The sequence below is a fragment of the Micropterus salmoides genome, unplaced genomic scaffold (assembly GCF_014851395.1).
Source record: "Micropterus salmoides isolate LMB-PRFRI ecotype aquatic unplaced genomic scaffold, ASM1485139v1 Ms_hic_scaffold_13, whole genome shotgun sequence".
In the NCBI taxonomy this organism is placed as follows: domain Eukaryota; kingdom Metazoa; phylum Chordata; class Actinopteri; order Centrarchiformes; family Centrarchidae; genus Micropterus; species Micropterus salmoides.
The window spans coordinates 11,527,888-11,547,810 of record NW_024040374.1 but is presented as its reverse complement, the minus strand read 5'-3'; the positions used below and the strand labels follow the sequence as shown (position 1 = coordinate 11,547,810).

The window sequence follows — 19,923 nt, the reverse complement described above, 5'->3', positions numbered from 1 at the left end:
TAGGAGTCTATGTGTGTGAGAGTGAAAAAAGGGAGGTGTGTCTGGAGTTTTACAAGTTGTTTGGATCAACTATTCAGTCCACAAGATGGCGTAGAAATACAATAGTGACAGTGGAATAATCACATCTGCATCTAAATCTACAGTACGTCTTGTCAGAAATGTACATTCCAAATGAAATATGAAGTGAGCAGACAGAGACTGCTCTTTGCTCACGAGCACTCTGATTGGACATTTGGCCCTAATGGACACATGTTGACAGATGCAGGAACGTATTATAAACTGGTAAGAACAAGAAGTAATAAGAAGCTCTTTCCATTAAGCACTGGTTCTTTTAAGGAAAAATGGATTTTACTTAAGCTGATGCACCACTGAGAGAGTTGCTTGTGAAGAGCAAGAGCGAGAACAATGCTGCTTTTTCATTAGACTTGTACAGCACACTGCAGCTGCACCATAGAATGTTTGGCCTAATTTGAAGACAAGTCTTAAATATATACATTTTAATGTAGAGAGTAGTGACAAAGGGTACACTTTTAAAGGTGACATATTATGAAACATGGATTTTGCCTTGTCTTTATATGGATTTGGCAGACGGAAATGTTATTTAGGCTATTTAGGCGATCCTCCTTGGGGGTTTAAAGTCTTCAGATAAACAAACCTACACAAGCAACTTACATAATGTACTGTAGCTTACTGCCCAGTTTATGTTTTTTTTGGGTGGGTAGTCAGGCAGGTAAGGAAATAGTTAATTTTAAATTTGGTAGTTGCTACACTCACCACAAATTACTTTCAGTAGTAGAAATTGGGCAAGGGACATTCAGGGATTTAAATGGAACTCACTAGCCCTTGCAACAGTTTTCCAATGCAATGCATTTACAGCATTTATAGCCATTGCTAATTTTCAATACCCGTCCCTAGAAGCATTGACTGCCAGTTGTTTACTTTAGCTGATGCCACTGTTATTTTCCTACACTGCCTTAACCCTCTTGGGCATGGAGTTCACCAGAACTTTTCAGGTTGCCACTGTAGTCCTCTTCCACTCCTCCATGATGACATCACGGAGCTGGTGGGTGTCCTTGCGCTCCTCCAACTTCCGTTTGAGGATGCCACACACATGCTCAATAGGGTTTAGGTCTGGAGACATGCTTGGCCAGTCCATCACCTTTACCCTCAGCTTCTTTAGCAAGGCAGTGGTCGTCTTGGAGGTGTGTTTCGGGTTGTTATCGTATTAGGGCCAGTCTCCAAAGGGAGGGGATCATGCTCTGCTTCAGTATGTCAGAGTACATGTTGGAATTCATGGTGTAACTGTAGCTCCCCAGTGCCAGCAGTACTCATGCAGCTCCTGACCATGACACTCCCACCACCATGCTTGACTGAAGGCAAGAAACACTTTGTCTTTGTACTCCTCACCTGGTTGCCACCACACACGCTTGACACCATCTGAACCAAATATGTTTATCTTGGTCTCATCAGACCACAGGACATAGTTCCAGTAATCCATGTCCTTAGTCTGCTTGTCTTCAGCAAAGTGTTTCTGGGATTTTTTGTGCATCATCTTTAGAAGAGGCTTCCTTCTGGGACGACAGCCATGCAGATCAATGCAGTGAGCGGCGTATGCTCTGAGCACTAACAGGCTGACCCCCCCACCCCTTCAACCTCTGCAGCAATGCTGGCAGCACTCATACGTCTATTTCCCAAAGACAACCTCTGGATATGACGCTGAGCACGTGCACTCAACTCTTTCGTTGACCATGGCGAGGCCTGTTCTCAGTGGAACCTGTCCTGTTGAACCGCTGTATGGTCTTGGCCACCGTGCCGCGGCTCAGTTTCAGGGTCTTGGTAATCTTTTTATAGCCTAGACCATCTTTATGTAGAGCAACCATTTTTTTTTTTAAGATCCTCAGAGAGCTCTTTGCCATGAGGTGCCATGTTGAACTTCCAGTGACCAGTATGAGGGAGTGTGAGAGCGATAACACCAAATTTAACTCACCTGCTCCCCATTCACACCTGAGACCTTGTAACACTAACGAGTCACATGACACTGGGGAGTGACAATGGCTTATTGGGCCCAAATTGGACATTTTCACTTAGGGGTGTACTTACTTTTGTTGCCAGCGGTTTAGACTTTAATGGCTGTGTGATGTGTTATTTTGAGGGGACAGCTGTCATTTCTTCAGTGTTGTCACATGAAAAGATATAATCAGATATCTATGAAGATTCTCAGTCATCCAGGTCATAGTTATCCAACGAGGGTTAAAATGAAGGGCAACTGGACTTGGTTGAAGATACTGGAAGACGTTTCGTCCCTCATCCAAAGGACTTCTTCAGTTCTGAACTGAAGAAGTACCCTCCCCACCTGAGGGCACTGCAGTCCCCTTTGCCCCCTCAAGTGCAATTTATACTTCTGCGTCAAATCGACAGCGTAGCCTGACGTGCACCTCCTCAAAAATGTAACCACACGTCAAGTCGACGCGGACCGTAAGCTCTGTGATTGGTCGGCAGGGAAGCCTCGCAATGTGTCCGAGCCGACAGGAAGTGCCCGTGCTTTGAAGTAACTTTTACTAGCGGTCAAAACAGCGACTGTAACACAGTGGATCAATATATTTGACCGTCACAACCCGAGCGAAGTGACTCGTTTCATTATCAGAATGTGATCCACTCGGTTGATAACATTGATAACAAAAGGCTACACCAGCCGCACATTTACTATTTTACCCCCATTCACGTTAGCGGAGGGCTAAACCGGAAGTTAGCCTGCTCGGCTGGCAAAAGTCGACACAGTGGACTCTGTAGCGCTAGTGCCGACTAGCGTTTGGGGGTGTAATTACAGATTAACGAACACATGGACGCACAAGTATAAATGCCTGGCTACATGCATAGCCTACAGCGTAGCTACGCAAGTATACCCCAACGCAGGAGTATAAATCAAGCTTTTCTACGCCCCTGAGCATAGGTTAACATTTTGTGAGCTCAGGGGGGCATGATTTCTAAAAAAAAGTTATTTATCACTTCATTTCTTTTTTAGCAAAGCTACATTTAAAAAACACACCAGCCCTCAAACATGTCTGTGACTGACAGAAGAAGGTGGATTACATCACCTACAGGTTTGTGCCCCTGACAGCTGAGTCATCTTCAGCTTTAGTGGTTTAAGCCACGGGGTCTTCCTCTGCACAAAGTCATCAAATTGTGACTTCAAAGCCCCCAACTTGACTGTGATGTGGTTAAAGTGTTGCTTGTGCATGTGTGAGTGAGCGTGTTTGGCAGGCTATTAACAGTATAACAAAAACATTGATTGATTGTGCTGGAACCACTGGTAAAAGTGGTTATCAAGCTTTTTTAAGCTGGGCTGTCACCCCAACTGACTGATATCTCAAAAACTCTGCAGACAAGACCAAAACTATTTACATATCTAAGTTTAGGTGGAAAAAAATGGGGATTTTTTACGATGTGAAACAGGGTATAAGCACAACAGCAGTTGATTGGTAGAGAACACATTAAACTCACTAACTTGTGGGCAAACCATTTCTTGCCAAAGACTCGTTACAAGGGTTTATTGTTAGCAAAACGTTAATCCAATTCCAATGTACAGTGAGTTTTGAGACTGTTTTCTATGTATAAAATACAAAATGTCCCTTAAAATATGAAGAAAACTATTTGCTCTTCCTGAATTTACACACATCATGTGAGTGCCAGCCTCTTCAGCTGAGTTCCTCACAGTCTGAACCACATGTCCACGAACCTCTTTGAAGTCTTCCGTTACAGGAGGCGCCAGTGATGCTGTAAGTAGATAATTCAGTGTTCGTACAAGTTCCTGTCTACAGTTTCCTCCTCTCAGGCACACAAACTGCTGCTTTAGAGTAAATATCAAACCATAGGATTCAACACACAAAGGCAGCTCATAAAAATAAAAATCAGATCAAAGACTAAAGAGCCAAACCTCGCCAGCCGTGCAAGCAGCACAGTTCTTCTATCATGGTTGACAACATCGTCACAAAGCCTCTTGGGTTAGTTGTGATCATCGCAGCTCACATGGTATTCAATGGTAAGCTATCTTCTTCTGGTCGTTCATGTTTTACAATCCGAAATCTCAGTTTTGTGGGTTTTCAACTGCTACAGGTATATTTTTTAAACTGCTTCATTTAACTTATGTATTATTTATTTCTGCTTTATTCTGTTAGAATTACATTATGTCACGATGACATATGTTGTTATGAGCGCTAATGATACCTCAGTTTCCCAACTGCAATTAGTACCTGTATTGAATGGTGTTTAGGAGTTCCACACAGTTACTGTGCTTCTGAGGTGATTTTAAATAGGAACACAGTGCTCATTAAATGTTAAGTGTAACAAATTGTTGCATGACATCTTCCTCATTAAAACGTGATGCTTGTGTTTAAGATAATAACAGTGTGGCCTTGAGGCAACTTGTTTAATCTTGTGGAATTTTTATAAAATGTTTCCTTTAAAGCTCACTGAGATCTTGAATGTGAAATCAGGAAATACATAAGTCCATAAGAGTTTAAATTATGTCCTTTAATCCTTCATTTTAAAGTGAAACCAGTTCTGGTTCATAACATATATACAATAATGACAGATGGGATACATGGTTAATGTGAGTGGTACTTCAGCACAGCTTAATCAACAGTTAGGATATACAGGAGATATCCTAAATGTTTTCAGAGTCAAGAATTTATTTTATATAACAAATAAAACAGTTTAAGAGCACATACTAATATCCAGGGGCGTAGCACAAAATTCTGGACCCTGTACATAGGAATTCTCTATGGACCTCTCACTGCATCCACATCTATTCATTTTAGTATCTTTGTGGGTTCTCTTTACATAAGGGTCCTGTATCCTCAGTCCCCTTTTTCTAAATCAACCAACAAAATGCATTCTGTCAACTGTCCATTTTAACTAGTTTGTTTAAGAAAATAAACTTCAAGTATGTGTCTGTACTAAGCAGAAACTCCCAGGGCAGAAAAGTAAAGCCAACACGGAAGTGGTAAAATAGCAGTTCAGCGAAAAATGGTGTTGGTCTTTATAGTTAATTTCCCCGTTCATGACAACTGCATGGGGAGTGAATTGTCATGTAACTCACCTTTTTAAGTAATATTAAAGCTTAATGTTATGCATAATTAAGGGCCAGAGCCACCCACATTGAGCTTCACTCTCTTCAGAAACCAATGGGTGACATCACAGATTCTACGTCCACGTTTTATACAGTCATGGTCTGTACATCTGGGCTAATATTTTCTGAAATACAATTATACATGTTTATTCTAATCAATATTATTATTAAATTCAATACATTTTAAATGTGATTTAAAGGTAGTTTAATCACACCAAATCACATAAATTCTACTAAAGAGCTGAGACGGTTAATGTTAGTAACGTTAGCTTTAGCAGGAGTTTTGCTAGGCTTCTAATCTCCATTATGATTGCATTTACCTTCTTCCTCCTTCTAGATATGTAACATTACAAAATTATGTTGTTCATGAAAATTTATATTCTTTCAACTGCAGTTAACAGCTTGGAACCCTACTTTAGTTTTAGCTTTAGCTAAAGCTAGTAGTGGCTATCTCAGTGCAATTAGGGGTTGTAGAGAAAACAGATGGACAAAGCAGAGTGCAGTTACTGTTACCTGGGCAGAAATACAAAGTCAGAGAGGAGTAATTACACAGCCAGAGTGCAATTACTGTGGTTTAGCTTATATAGATCAGAGTTATCATTGCATCCTCTTACGCATCCACCTCTCTTGTTTTGTCTCCATACAGGCCCTAGCCGAGCTGAGGTCACTGGGCTCCTCAGTAACAACATCACCCTTCAATTCCCATTTAATGTCAGCATCTCAAATAACAGTCATTTTGCAGTTTATATAGATAGCAAAAAGATTGCTGAGTATCGACAGGGCGACAGGACAGGAGTTTTTGATGTTTACAGCAAAAATACTACTGTATTTTACCACATTACAAATCTCAACCTAAATGACAGTGGATATTACTGGGCCAGTTTGTTTAAAGAAGGATATGCTGAAGAAAGTGACAAGGTGCAGCTGATCGTCAGAGAGGAGAACAGAAGCAGCACGGGTGAGGACAGACTCTAGATTGCAGGTCTCACTTTTAAATTACACCAATATAGATCAATATTAAAACAGAAAACTTATCAGTCTGTGCAGTGTGCAGCATGAGAAGACTGATTTAGATGAACAGCATGTACTCATTTACTGTGGTTCATCGAGTTAACCATCACCCACCACACCACCTTCACTTCCTGCGTAAACAGAGAGAGGAGACCCTTCACAGCAATCCCTTGTTTGTCTAATTTCCAAAGTAAATATTTACCAGTCCTAGGGATTACCAGAACATGCTCAATATCTTTGAAAGGATAAGGCTGGCAATATTCTATGTTTTTCTTACTGTCAACAAATCGAACAAAAAGACCACAACCATCAATGAACTGATAACAAGTATGCCTGTATAACAAATGCTGATATAGTGTAATTATTTCTTTGGTTCTTAGACCTTCATTGTTATCCAAAAACTATTAAAACATATTGTAAGCAACACTGTTGTACTGGGTGTCATGTTGCTTCATTATGATGAACATGTGCACTACAGATGTAGACCTGTATCTTGACATACATCATATAATATTGCAATAGTGATATATATTATGATATAAATGGACTGCACTTATAGTGCTATTCTACCTTAGCAGGACAAAGAAGTTTACCTTGCTTCTCATTCACCCATTCACCCATTCACACACACACACACACACACACACACACTGATGGCAATGGAACTGCATTGCAGGAACATACAACATGTGGACAGCGTGACTGGAACCAACCCTGTGATCAGTGGGCAACCTGTTCTACTTCCAGAACCCCAGGAAAGTTTCTATTGAGAAACTGATTAGAGACAACATTATCAGGCTGTCTGTTTTTTGCTAATGCAGCAAATTAAAACATTGCTATAAAGCAGTCCTTCGCATGGTTTCTGAAGTCACCAAAGTTAGTGGGATTCATCCTTTGAGCATGAAGGATGAATAGCTGTATGAAATTTCATGGCAATACATCCATTAGATTAACACAATGTCTTTGTCTTTTCATGAAAATGGCTGACAATAAGAAAAATATAGAATAATGACATGCTACACCTTCTCTTTGGCTCACATCAGAGATGCTATTAGGCACTCCACAATGTATTGGTGCGGGTTAAAGGCTCATCTGCCTGCTGTCAAGGTGGTCAGTCAGAAAAGTGATTGTGTTTGTGTCTTAACCTTACTGTCTACTTTGTATTTAATTAAAAAAAAGAATATGTGATTATACTTTATAAGTAAAATTGTATAGGAAAAATATAGTCAAACAATAGAGAAATTTCCACTGGGGATATACAGTAATTCAGTATAATTTGAACAGTTATTGCCATGGCACCACTCTGATGGTTCATAATTTCCCTTTAACTCCTACAGTTCCTCCAGAGCTGAATAACAACACAACACCTGAAAACAGTGAAAGGCCCAGTTTCTCTCACATCATCACTGTGTTTGTGGTTTCACCTGTCGTTCTGCTGGCTGCAATATTTCCCTGGTTGATATGGTGTCTTGTGAGAACACAAGGTAAGGAAATTTACGGCCAAAACTGGCAAAACTGATAATTCAGGACTTTAAGGGATATTATCTTGTATCTGATATAGACGTACACTGACCCTAAGTTGCTTTCAGTGTAGCTAAAATAGGAATGCACACTTATTTCCATGCTATACTCTGTCTATACAAAAAATGTCAAACAAATTATTATAATCTAAAATACAATGTTAATGTTTGAACTGATACACCAGGAAACCTATCATTTAACCCCACATCCAGCCCAGTGCTAAATTATATTTTTAGGGCTATGGTGAGTAGTATTTTCTAAATTTTTACAAAGTAAAGCTGAGAAGAATTATTGTTATTCTGTGGAAAAAAATCTGCAATTGTGTGGTTAGATGCTCAAAATGCAAACCAGTTTGCAGTTTCACATCCTTTTGAAACACGCGATGATTCACAGTTTATGAAAAGGCATCCTTCAATATATGTGCCTACTATCACAAAGGGATGGGTAGAAAAAAGTGCTTGCATATTTTTTTACTATTACGAATGCGCTTTCACTTCAGAGACAACCCCCTTCAGCCTACTTTGAGTAGGAACATTGTCGCAATACATTTGACATCCCCCGTGACCTCAGAAACCACAGTTGATGATTTCCCGTACGTGTATACAAATGCAGGCTATTGCTGACTATGCGCTCCTTTATCACATCACACTAATCTGGTCTAACTGTTGTCCACAGACAGCACTGCTCTGATAGCTGTTGGATGGTGGAGATAAACTGTTCTCTTCTGAACCCTGTCTAGCTTATTTGTACTGCCAGATTATAAAGGATAATACTTGTGTTTCCATCAAAGCTTGTAACAGTGGTGCAGGTTAGAGCTAACAGTAAAAGTCAGACTTAAACATAGTTAATAGGTTTATCTTTAGGTTTAACAATATTATTGTCGATTATACTCTCCTATTTGTTTTAGTAATTTATTTGATAAACTTGAACAACAAATCTTCACAGAAACATTTGCTGTCCTTTGTTCAGCGTGTGTACCGCTATGGCTGTTGATGCTGATTAATCTGTTAATATGCTTACTGGTTTAAGTATTTTTGCCAAGAGTTAGATAAGAATATCAATAAGCTCTCTTGTCTATGCGTTAAGTATGGACTTGAAGTCGGACACGGTTAGCTTAGCCTAGCATAAAGAGTGGAAGAAGGGAGAAATGTATTTGCTAAAATGTTTAACTGTTAAAGCCACCTGCTTGTTCTACTACGATAACATTTTCACAAAACAAAGATGGTGATGACTGGTACCACATGTGTAGCAATGAATACTTTGATTATTTGCCTGACTGACTCAGTATTTCACTTGTTTTGCTTCTTATACAGACAAAGACCAACCACCACCACAGCAAACCTCTAATCACACAGTACAAGTAAGAACACACTTGTCTTTTAGGCCATCTTCAAAGATGTAAATGTCAATGTCATTCTTAAGTTTGACTCTCATCATCTTTGCAGGAAATAATTGAGGTGTCCAACAATGTGCCTGCACCCTCAGTGGTCTACAGCGTCCTGGACTTTCCCAAAAGACCTTCGGCAGTTTTGGAAATAAATCCAAATGATACAGAGTACGCTGCTGTCAGTTATCTCCCCGAAAAGATGTGAGTGTGACGTGCCACTGAATGTAAACCACCTGGTCTTTTCTTTGGTTTAAGAAAAGGTATGCAAAATAACTAATATATAATCTAAATAAATATATTTTGAGAAAGTGTAATAAATACTTTTTGTAAAGCAATGATGATGAATCCTTCCAGCATGTGGGCTCCTTGCAATGATTAGCAAGCAAAAACGTTTGGAGGGAAATAGTCACTATTCTGCAAGGGTCTTAAGTAAGTAGGTGTCACTTCATTTTCAGTGGTCTCGAGATAGAAATGGTGACAACTGCTGTGGCAAACCACAAGCCAGTACAGTAGCAAACTAACTTCAGGGTCATCTGGCTACTAAACCCTTAAAGGGAAAGTCAGGTGAGACTCTGTATTTTTGTTATTGTTAACAAATGCCATAAAAAAGACCAAGACCAACAATGAATTTACAGTGAGGAAAATAAGTATTTGAACACCCTGCTATTTTGCAAGTTCTCCCACTTAGAAATCATGGAGGGGTCTGAAATTGTCATCGTAGGTGCATGTCCACTGTGAGAGACATAATCTAAAAAAAAAAATTGAGCAATCACAATGTATGATTTTTTAACTATTTATTTGTATGATACTGCTGCAAATAAGTATTTGAACACCTGTCTATCAGCTAGAATTCTGACTCTCAAAGACCTGTTAGTCTGCCTTCAAAATGTCCACCTCCACTCCATTTATTATCCTAAATTAGATGCACCTGTTTGAGGTCTTTAGCTGCATAAAGACACCTGTCCACCCCATACAATCAGTAAGAATCCAACTACTAACATGGCCAAGACCAAAGAGCTGTCCAAAGACACTAGAGACAAAATTGTACACCTCCACAAGGCTGGAAAGGGCTACGGGGAAATTGCCAAGCAGCTTGGTGAAAAAAGGTCCACTGTTGGAGCAATCATTAGAAAATGGAAGAAGCTAAACATGACTGTCAATCTCCCTCGGACTGGGGCTCCATGCAAGATCTCACCTCGTGGGGTCTCAATGATCCTAAGAAAGGTGAGAAATCAGCCCAGAACTTCATAGGAGGAGCTGGTCAATGACCTGAAAAGAGCCGGGACCACCGTTTCCAAGGTTACTGTTGGTAATACACTAAGACGTCATGGTTTTAAATCATGCATGGCACGGAAGGTTCCCCTGCTTAAACCAGCACATGTCAAGGCCCGTCTTCAGTTTGCCAATGACCATTTGGATGATCCAGAGGAGTCATGGGAGAAAGTCATGTGGTCAGATGAGACCAAAATTGAATTTTTGGTCATAATTCCACTAACCATGTTTGGAGGAAGAAGAATGATGAGTACCATCCCAAGAACACCATCCCTACTGTGAAGCATGGGGGTGGTAGCATCATGCTTTGGGGGTGTTTTTCTGCACATGGGACAGGGCGACTGCACTGTATTAAGGAGAGGATGACCGGGGCCATGTATTGCGAGATTTTGGGGAACAACCTCCTTCCCTCAGAGCATTGAAGATGGGTCGAGGCTAGGTCTTCCAACATGACAATGACCCGAAGCACACAGCAAGGATAACCAAGGAGTGGCTCTGTAAGAAGCATATCAAGGTTCTGGCGTGGCCTAGCCAGTCTCCAGACCTAAACCCAATAGAGAATCTTTGGAGGGAGCTCAAACTCCATGTTTCTCAGCGACAGCCCAGAAACCTGACTGATCTAGAGAAGATCTGTGTGGAGGAGTAGGCCAAAATCCCTCCTGCAGTGTGTGCAAACCTGATGAAAAACTACAGAAAATGTTTGACCTCTGTAATTGCAAACAAAGGCAAGGTTCAAATACTTATTTGCAGCTGTATCATACAAATAAATAGTTGAAAAATCATACATTGTGATTTCTGGATTTATTTTTTTTTTAGATTATGTCTCTCAGTGGACATGCACCTACGATGACAATTTCAGACCCCTCCATGATTTCTAAGTGGGAGAGCTTGCAAAATAGCAGGGTGTTCAAATACTTATTTTCCTCACTGTATAGTGTTTGTAACAGAACATTTATTCCTGCTTTCCGTCACAGTGGACAGGCATTGGTTTTTTGTTACTATTAAACATACCAGACTCCAAATATATAAATACTTTTCTGAGGCTATGGAGGCATGACAGATGACTGCCAACATATAATATTTATTCAAACAATCAAAGACTATAAGTCTTTACGCTCACTGACATTTACTTCGAAATGGAAATTCTATTTTCTTCAGACTTTTCGCTACAGGTCAAATCTGGACTCCAGTGCTGAACTTCACTGTAGTGACATTTATGACTTGTTTATTCACATTTTTACCTTCATATACGTGGTGTAATATCTTTACATACTTCTTTGGGTTTCAGGTGTAGTGATTTTAACATTTTCTGTCAATGTCGTATTTTTCATCATTGTGTTGATCACAGTTTTGACTCATCAGTTTTCTCTGGTAAAATAAACAAAACTAAGAACTATTACTGAAATGAAACAGTCTTAGGAAATGGTGGCATTCTATTTGTAGTATAGAAATACGATACCAGCTCAACAGTACTGTACATTCACGCGTCATGTGTGATTTTCCGTTTACTGTATAGTGACAGTTTTACATATGCAACTATCTGACACTATCTCACTGCCAGTTTCCACTGCAGATCCACTGAAGTTCTCTTTTGGCAGCTGCTCACCGATGTTTTGATAGATTTGTCAGAAGTATTGATTTATGTTCTTAGTGTCACATATTGATATCATTAATGTGTGTTGTCCCTTTATCATATAGAGTTAAACTCACCCAACATATCTGTTCAACAGTGGCACACAATCGGGTTATTATTCAGCCCGGATGTCGGTTGTTACTCAGGAAGGAAAATACAGCCAAGCTAGTAAATTATGACATGAACCAAACACAGACTGAAGTTTCTCTTTTCTGAAAACCTTTTTGGTAAAATAGCAAATTTGAAATCCACCATGTTTCGTGTCCTCAAGTGTTGTTTTGTCATGTACTACTGAACTGATTCTTCTGGAAATGCACAAAATACAGCAATAAACTTTATTTTTTGTGTGCGAATAGTGCCGAAAATACGTTTTGTTTTGATGTCAGTAGTTTATATTCATGGCAGAACTTAAAATTATGTACAAATAAAAGACAATGTGTATGCTTCACAGTGTATTACAAAAAGTATAGCTGCATGCTCAGCTTATTAAAATGTTGCCTTCCTGAATAAAATGTCTCATAATAATAGCTGCTGATTCCCTCTCTTGACTTTGTCTACATACAGTGTTTCAGTGTCGGAGAGAAAGCCACTCCAGGCAGACAGTAGTTACACATGAAGCAGGTGGAGCTTAAAAAACACAAATTTACCAATTTGACCCAGTCTTACCAAACACTTTCAGTACGTAAAAGCATGCAGCACTGATCCATCACACTTGCAGAGTTGGTGTCAGGTTGGAAGTAATTTTAGTGTATCAATGACCCAAGTAAATCAGATATAACTACCAATCCCACAATGGCTTGTCTTACTGATTAAGGTTTCAACTAATACAGCTAAACAAGACAGTCACTTTCATTTCATGATAAAGAGAGAAACAGAAAGAGAGAGCTGACTAAATGAGCAGGCATCTATTTTTTCTCACAGCTTATGTAAACGGGTAAACCCCCAGGAAAAGTCATATATTCCCTTCAATTTAATATTTTTATAGTCATTTGACGATGGAAACAAAAAAGTCATGTCAGTTACAAGCTCTTATGTAATCACAGACCAGTCTGGATTACCAGCTGGGCAAAGCACGAGCCCAGACAAGGTTATTTGGAAATTTACAACTGTATAATATTAACTGAAAAGGTTAGTTTTTACCTGATGCATATTCCTGAACAAATGTGTTTAATCAAATTACCACAGATTAAATGACTCATAGCTAACCGGGGCCAGGTAGTACGACAAACTGGTGGATTTCTGGGGCTTGAGGGAAAATATAAATGAAGCTGCCATGCACAGCATAGTCTGCTGCATATGCTTGGTTCATGAATAGCACATAAAAATAACACAGTATATACTCTACAATGCACAGAGACTGGGAAGCAGGAGGAATCGGAGGGTCATTAAAAGTCTAATTTTTGAGAAAATAGAATCCCCAGTATTCGCCTTTCTTGTAGAGGGATAAAGTGACAAAACCCCCTTGAATAAATTAAATCAGGAAGCTCAGTTAAAACAACTAACTATTAAAGTTGGACTGTGACTTTCCATGGATGTTCCCTGAGAACCTTCATCAGTTTCATCCTTCTTGTTAACAGTAGCCGACCCTTCAACTGTAGTAGTCTAGCTCCTGAGTTACAATGAGGGGCCCTTCTTCCCTTTCAGAGCCCTGAGTGGAAATATAAACGATCCCCTCAGATCCCCTTTTGCATATGTGGTGTGTCTGCTCAGTATTTGAAGGAGCAAATGCCTCTGAAGAAGGAACCCTTAAAATAATCACTAAAGTAAACTGTTGCCATTTCCTTGAGGTGAAGCTGGACTTCAGTGTCTTTTGTTTGTGAGCATCTGTGCTGCTACCTTTTGCACTGCCACAAGCAAATAACGTGTCTGCACTTTGCACAACATTACACCCACCTCTACAGTAACGTGGTTTCTCATAAACAAACCAAGCATTTCCATAACTGTGCTATGAGCGGTTGCATCATCTAACAGTAACATTTAAATGATTAATGCAGACAAGGACAAACGGTTCAACTAAGGAGTGAGTTTTCTTTCCAACACTGTTTTACTGGAAGAATTTTCAGAGGCCTGAAGTGGTCAAAAAAATCACTATTAAAACTATTAAAAAATAAACACATTTGTGTAATGGAAGAAAAATGCATAGGGCCTATATTTTTTCTTTTATACCTTTAATAATCATTTTATCCCTGTAACCCCTCACCTTAGTCTTTGGGGGCCCTCAGCTTTGGAACCACTGCCAGTCGCGGAAGAAGCGTTCAAATACTTTATTTAGGCAAAAGTACCAATACAACAATGTATAAATACTTCAGAAGAAGTAAAGAAGTAGAAGTTCAGAAATATTATTATGTACTCAGTGTGCTTATAGTATGTATTGTGTTCAATTCTATTTCTGTCACAAGAAACAGGAGTTTGGACTCAGATTTATAAGCTGTTGTTTAGTTAGTGAGATTTTATTAACAACACGAGTGACTAAATAATAAATAATTATTCATTTAGCTGACTCTTTTATCCAAAGCAACTTACAATTGCTACATACGTCAGAGGTCGCACGCCTCTGGAGCACCTAGGGGTTAAGTGTCTTGCTCAGAGACACATTGGTGGATGTCGCAGTGGGAATTGAACCACACTAGAGACATGTGTCTTATCCACTCCTCCATCACCACCCCAAACTTATTTGTGACAGTGAAGCAGTCAAAAGTCAAAACAAGGTACATCCAGAACAAAAGATGATTGTCCATCTAATCCAAACAGTACAGAATCCATGAGACAAATCTGTTGACACATTGGAGACATGAGAGACCAAAAAACCGCATTAAGTGAAATATAGCCAAACACTAAAATATACAGGCGAGGAGAAGTGCAGGTGCTACACATTAGAGCAGGTGCAAACAATCAACCCAGAAACACAAGGACAGGAAGTAAAACAAGATAAGAACACTAGGGGCAGACAAAACTAAAAAGTAAAACAGGAAACACTGAAAACATAAAACACCAACAACCCAAACCAGTGACAGTATGAAAAGTTGAAGTACACCTTCAGCAGTGAAATGCCCTCTGTGACCAATATATTATTATATGTGACAATATCAGATTGTTAATTCTGATACATAAGTGGCTAAGAAATTACGTACTACAAAAACAATGTTCTGATATTTTATTTTCTAAATGGCTTTTTTTGTAAAACACTGGATTATTTAGCCTCTTTGGACCAAAATTATGATTTAAATAAAAATATGTGAGAAGTTTAGAGGAGAAATGTTTCCTTGGTGGAAGGGGGTGGTGAGTGCAGTGGATAAGATGCATACCTTTGGTGTGGGAGACCCAGGTTCAACTCCGCACTGTGTCCCTAAGCAAGACACTTAGTTACTCCAGAGGCATGCAACCTCTGACATATATAGCAATTGTAAGTCACTTTGGATAAAAGCATCAGCTAAATGTAAGTGGAACTGCCAATAACAACTCACAGACATGATAAAGGGTCCCAACTCCCAATAGACACAGCTTTTTGTATGCTGTTCCAGGCAAAACAAAGTTTGGGAATCACTGTTGTAATCTCAAACAATGCATTGTATTTTATAAACTTCTTTGTTTTATATTTAACATACTTATCTGTGAAATAACTAGTAACTGTCTAATGATTGTAGTGAAGTATTTTAAAAAGTACCAAAAATTTACTTCCTTTCCACCACTGATCACCAACTCATTTCAGCCGTCTTCTTTCTACCTGCCTGCTTTGCCACTTTGGACTTGGTTTCCTAATTAAAATACCTGCCTATTTTGTCTAATTTGACTCCACAAGCCGTCGTTACACCTATCTTTTTTACTCATTAAATAATAACCAAATTTGTTTAACGGTGGCAATTCTGTGCAAAGGTAGATACCAGACAACACAAAGATTTCCAGTTGTATCAGTGGCTTTAAAGCCGAACTGAAAAGCTAACCTCTGACTCTGTGTTTTATTGGCTTTGTATACAATTGTTTTGGCTTCTGTCTTAAATACACTCGATGATGCCATGGTAGGTAGCTTTAAGCTAATTCTAGTACAATTCTGGTACAATCCATCAAATAGTAACCTTTGTGTATAATATTGCACATGTACCTTTGCAAATATGATCAATCCTTTAGGCAATATTATCAGGAAATATTCCATAAACTTTCATTGTTATGCAGATGATACTCAGTTATATCTATCGATCAAGCCAGATGAAACTCATCAGTTAGCTAAACTTCAAATGTGCCTTCATGATGTTAAAACCTGGATGACCTGTAATTTTCTAATGTTAAACTCAGATAAAACTGAAGTTATTGTTCTGGGGGCCTAAGCACCTCCGTGACGCATTAACTAAGATAGCTAAGTTTCCCTTGATGGGATCGCCCTGGCCTCCAGCACCACTGTGAGGAATCTTGGTTATCTTTGATCAAGACATGTTGTTTAAGTCTCACATTAAGCAAATTTCAAGGACAGCCTTTTTTCACTTACGTAATATTGCGAAAATCAGGAATATTCTGTCTAAAAATTATGCAGAAAAACTAGTCCATGCATTTGTTACTTCTAGGCTGGATTACTGCAATTCTTTATTATCAGGCTGCTTGAAAAAGTCCATTAAGACTCTTCAGCTGATCCAGAATGCTGCAGCACGTGTTCTGACAGGAACCAGGAAAAGATATATTCATTTCATATTTCTCCTGTCTTAGCTTCTCTGCATTGGCTTCCAGTAAAATCCAGAATAGAATTTAAAATCATTCTTCTTACCTACAAAGCTCTTAATGGTCAGGCACCATATTATCTGAAAGAGCTCATAGTACCTTACAACCCCACCAGAGCACTGCGCTCCCAGAATGCAGGGTTACTTGTGGTTCCTAGAGTCTCCAAAACTAGACAAGGAGCCAGAGCGTTACAAGCTATCAAGCTCCTCTCCTGTGGAACCAGGTTCCAGTTTGGGCTCAGGAGGCAGACACCATCTCCACATTTAAGAGTAGGCTTTAGACATTCCTCTTTGATAAAGCTTATAGTTAGGGCTGGCTCAGGTGAGTCCTGAACCATCCCTTAGTTATGCTGCTATAGGCCTAGACTGTCGGGCGATTTCCTATGATGCACTGAGCTCCTCTCTCGAGGCAGATGACCGCCCACCCTGAGCCATGGTTCTGCTCGAGGTTTCTGCCTCTTAAAAGGAAGTTTTTCCTTGCCTCTGTCGCCTAGTGCTTGCTCTTGGTGGGATTGTTGGGCTTCTGTAAATAACATCACAGAGTACAGTCTAGACCTGCTTTTTTATGAAAAGCGCTGTGCGATAACTGTTGTTGTAATTTGGTGCTATATAAATAAAATTGAATTGAACTGAAAATAAATAGATTGTTGCATGGATGCTTATTAGCTGCCATTTGCTGACAGATTAATAGTAAATCATTAGATAAACCGTTGAAACTAACCGCATTACTTCAAAGCTTTTAGAGTTGAAACAAGAGTGTTATGGAAATAACACCTGTTTGCGTGTTAATAATCACATACCGCAGCGCTATTGACCTGTAGGTGTGAGGATGATATAGATCCTGTTTTCCACTTGACATCAGCAGAAACAACAGCAAGCCCTGAACTGAATCTAAAATGGTATGGTTTCAGAAGTCATCAAGGAAAATTCATGTCATTTGTTTACAGCCAATTTTCCCCTCATTGATAATAAATAATCTTATTTGACCTTCAGAGAAAACTCACATGGACACCTGAAGTAATAAAGTATATGTACAAACCTTGTGTCTGTGTTGTCTTTGCAGAACCAGATACACTTTGAAGTTTTAAAAAAAATGTATACCCAAAAGACACAAGGTTACCTCACTTATTAGAAACACAGAACTCAAGAGCAAGACAGACTTCTTTGTAGTTTGTTTGCTTGGTGAGCATTACTGTTTTTACTGTTTGTCTTCCCTGTCAAAGGTTTGTCCATCTTAAACTTGTTGCTTTGCTGTTTGAATAAATCTTACTAACATGAATATCTTGTTAGCCTTGCTAACATCAGAGTGACTCATGTGACTAATGTTTTTGTTTAAGATGACTAGGTTCTGTCATATTCCACAAGGCATAATGTTACAGCTGATTTGTCAGATAAGCTTGATGCAATGTAATGTAATGTATTGTAATGTAATGTATGTAATGTTTCTTTCCATACAAAGCTTTTTCAAACCATATATCCCACACAGAGTCTTGACTTGCAGACTATACATACACACATTTCCCTCCCTCATATTTACATTTTGCGGGGGATTTTCCCATTTCTTAGCCTGGTTTTACATCTTTGAATCGCTGCCCAAATCTCAGATTTCTTCAGCAATTTAAAACCTTTTTCAGGTGTTCAAACCAGTTACATTCCTGCTAGATTCACCAATCATTTAGTGGAACAACCACACATCTTCCCTTCCCAGATGCTTTCCCCTCTCTGCCTAGTTGTGATGGAGGCCAGTCCACTGGAGGAAATAATAATTCCCTGCAGATTTTATTGTAAATTAAATACACCCCAGACTGCTCAGAAATGTTCTGTGTGCTAATAATAAACCCTCAAACTGTGACATATTGAATACACAGACTCAGCTGGGGTGATGAGATACAAGTTTCTGATTTCAAAACTGCAGCTGACACTGCCCTCTGGTGGGAATGAGTCACAGTACAGGTGGGAAAGCAGACTGAATTCAAGGCATGGCAAAGCAAGTTTATTTTATAGCTCATTTCAACAACAAGGTACTTCAAAGTGCTTTACATAAAACATAAAAGCAACAGGGAAATATGAAAAAGTTTTAAAAGAGTTGAATAGAAAATAAAAACAGGATCCTTAGTAAAAACCCTTTTATTCTACCTGCTGTAGCTGTCTCTTAAACTACCTTGTTATTTAATCTGACTCAGATTATATTATTTTCTTTTTAAAATCAGAAGGGAGGGAGGACATACCTACAAATAAAACAAGTCAGCCGAGGCCTCTATCCTGCTGGACAAAGGCTCCAACATATGACATGAATGAAACACTTAAGTACTGTATTACATTTACTCATTTAGCTGACGCTTTTATCCAATGCGACTTACAATTGCTATACATACTAGTTGCATGCCTCTGGAGCGACTAGGGGTTAAGTGTCTTGCTCAGGGACACAATGATGGATGTGTCACAGTGGGGGATTGAACCCAGGTCTCTCACACTAGAGGCATGTGTCATCCACTGCGTCATCACCACCACCCTATTACAGAGTATTAATAGAGGAAACCAGCATAATGTGCATTAAGGGCAACACCTATTGTATGACAATAAAGTCAAAATAAAACTCCAAATGCTGTTCAACTACTTTAAATATTAGTGACATGACTGAATCTAAAGGTGCCCATTGCACTTCCCTTCCCTTTGGACAGCTCATAGTATAGAGACAAACATTGTTTTCTCTTGGTGTTGAAAGACCACTGGTAAACCAAACCACTACATACATTATGTTATAACATCTTAATCAACCAACTGATGCATTTGGCAGACATCAGCTCCCTGTCTGTTCGGTTTTTAATTTACATATTTGGTCTCACAAGACAACATCTAATTTCTTCTCATTGAAAACTGATGCCAGACACTTTTACCTCTTCTGTTCTTCAATCCAGATAATCTCAAAACATCCTGAAATTAAATCTGGATCAATTGTAACCAATAGTGGACCAATCAACATGACATTATTTGACCATTTAAAACCAAAGGGGGGCCTAGAGCCTACAAGGGCCTACAACAAGCTCCAGCTTGCCGTAGGCTCTTTAGGAGCATTTCCAATGGTGGGTCACGGACGATAATTGCTCAATTTGTGTGACAAACATAAATGTGAAATTTTTTACTTTTGAGAACCAGAGGTTGGGACCAGGAAAACCTGCTGTGGTAAGCTGTATGGAGCCTCTGAATCTGAAAAGATGAGTCCTGCTTTTTTTTTTTTTATGTGTTTCCCTTAGAGGCTACAAGC

General features: G+C 39.2%; 1 protein-coding gene across 1 annotated transcript; it reads left to right on the top strand.

The window, feature by feature from the left end:
- Positions 1-3,764: 3,764 nt before the first annotated feature.
- Positions 3,765-9,725, top strand: LOC119900531. The gene is made up of 5 exons (XM_038715568.1): positions 3,765-4,039; positions 5,775-6,086; positions 7,477-7,623; positions 8,974-9,020; positions 9,106-9,725. Exons 1-5 carry the CDS (start codon positions 3,970-3,972, stop codon positions 9,250-9,252), a joined length of 723 nt encoding a protein of 240 aa, XP_038571496.1. The 5' UTR covers positions 3,765-3,969; the 3' UTR covers positions 9,253-9,725.
- Positions 9,726-19,923: the final 10,198 nt, after the last annotated feature.

Coding starts and splice junctions, on each gene's coding strand:
- LOC119900531 (XM_038715568.1), top strand. CDS start 3,970: ATGGTTGACAACATCGTCACAAAGCCTCTTGGGTTAGTTGTGATCATC. Junction 4,040..5,774: donor AGCTCACATGGTATTCAATG/GTAAGCTATCTT, acceptor GTCTCCATACAG/GCCCTAGCCGAGCTGAGGTC. Junction 7,624..8,973: donor GTGTCTTGTGAGAACACAAG/GTAAGGAAATTT, acceptor CTTCTTATACAG/ACAAAGACCAACCACCACCA.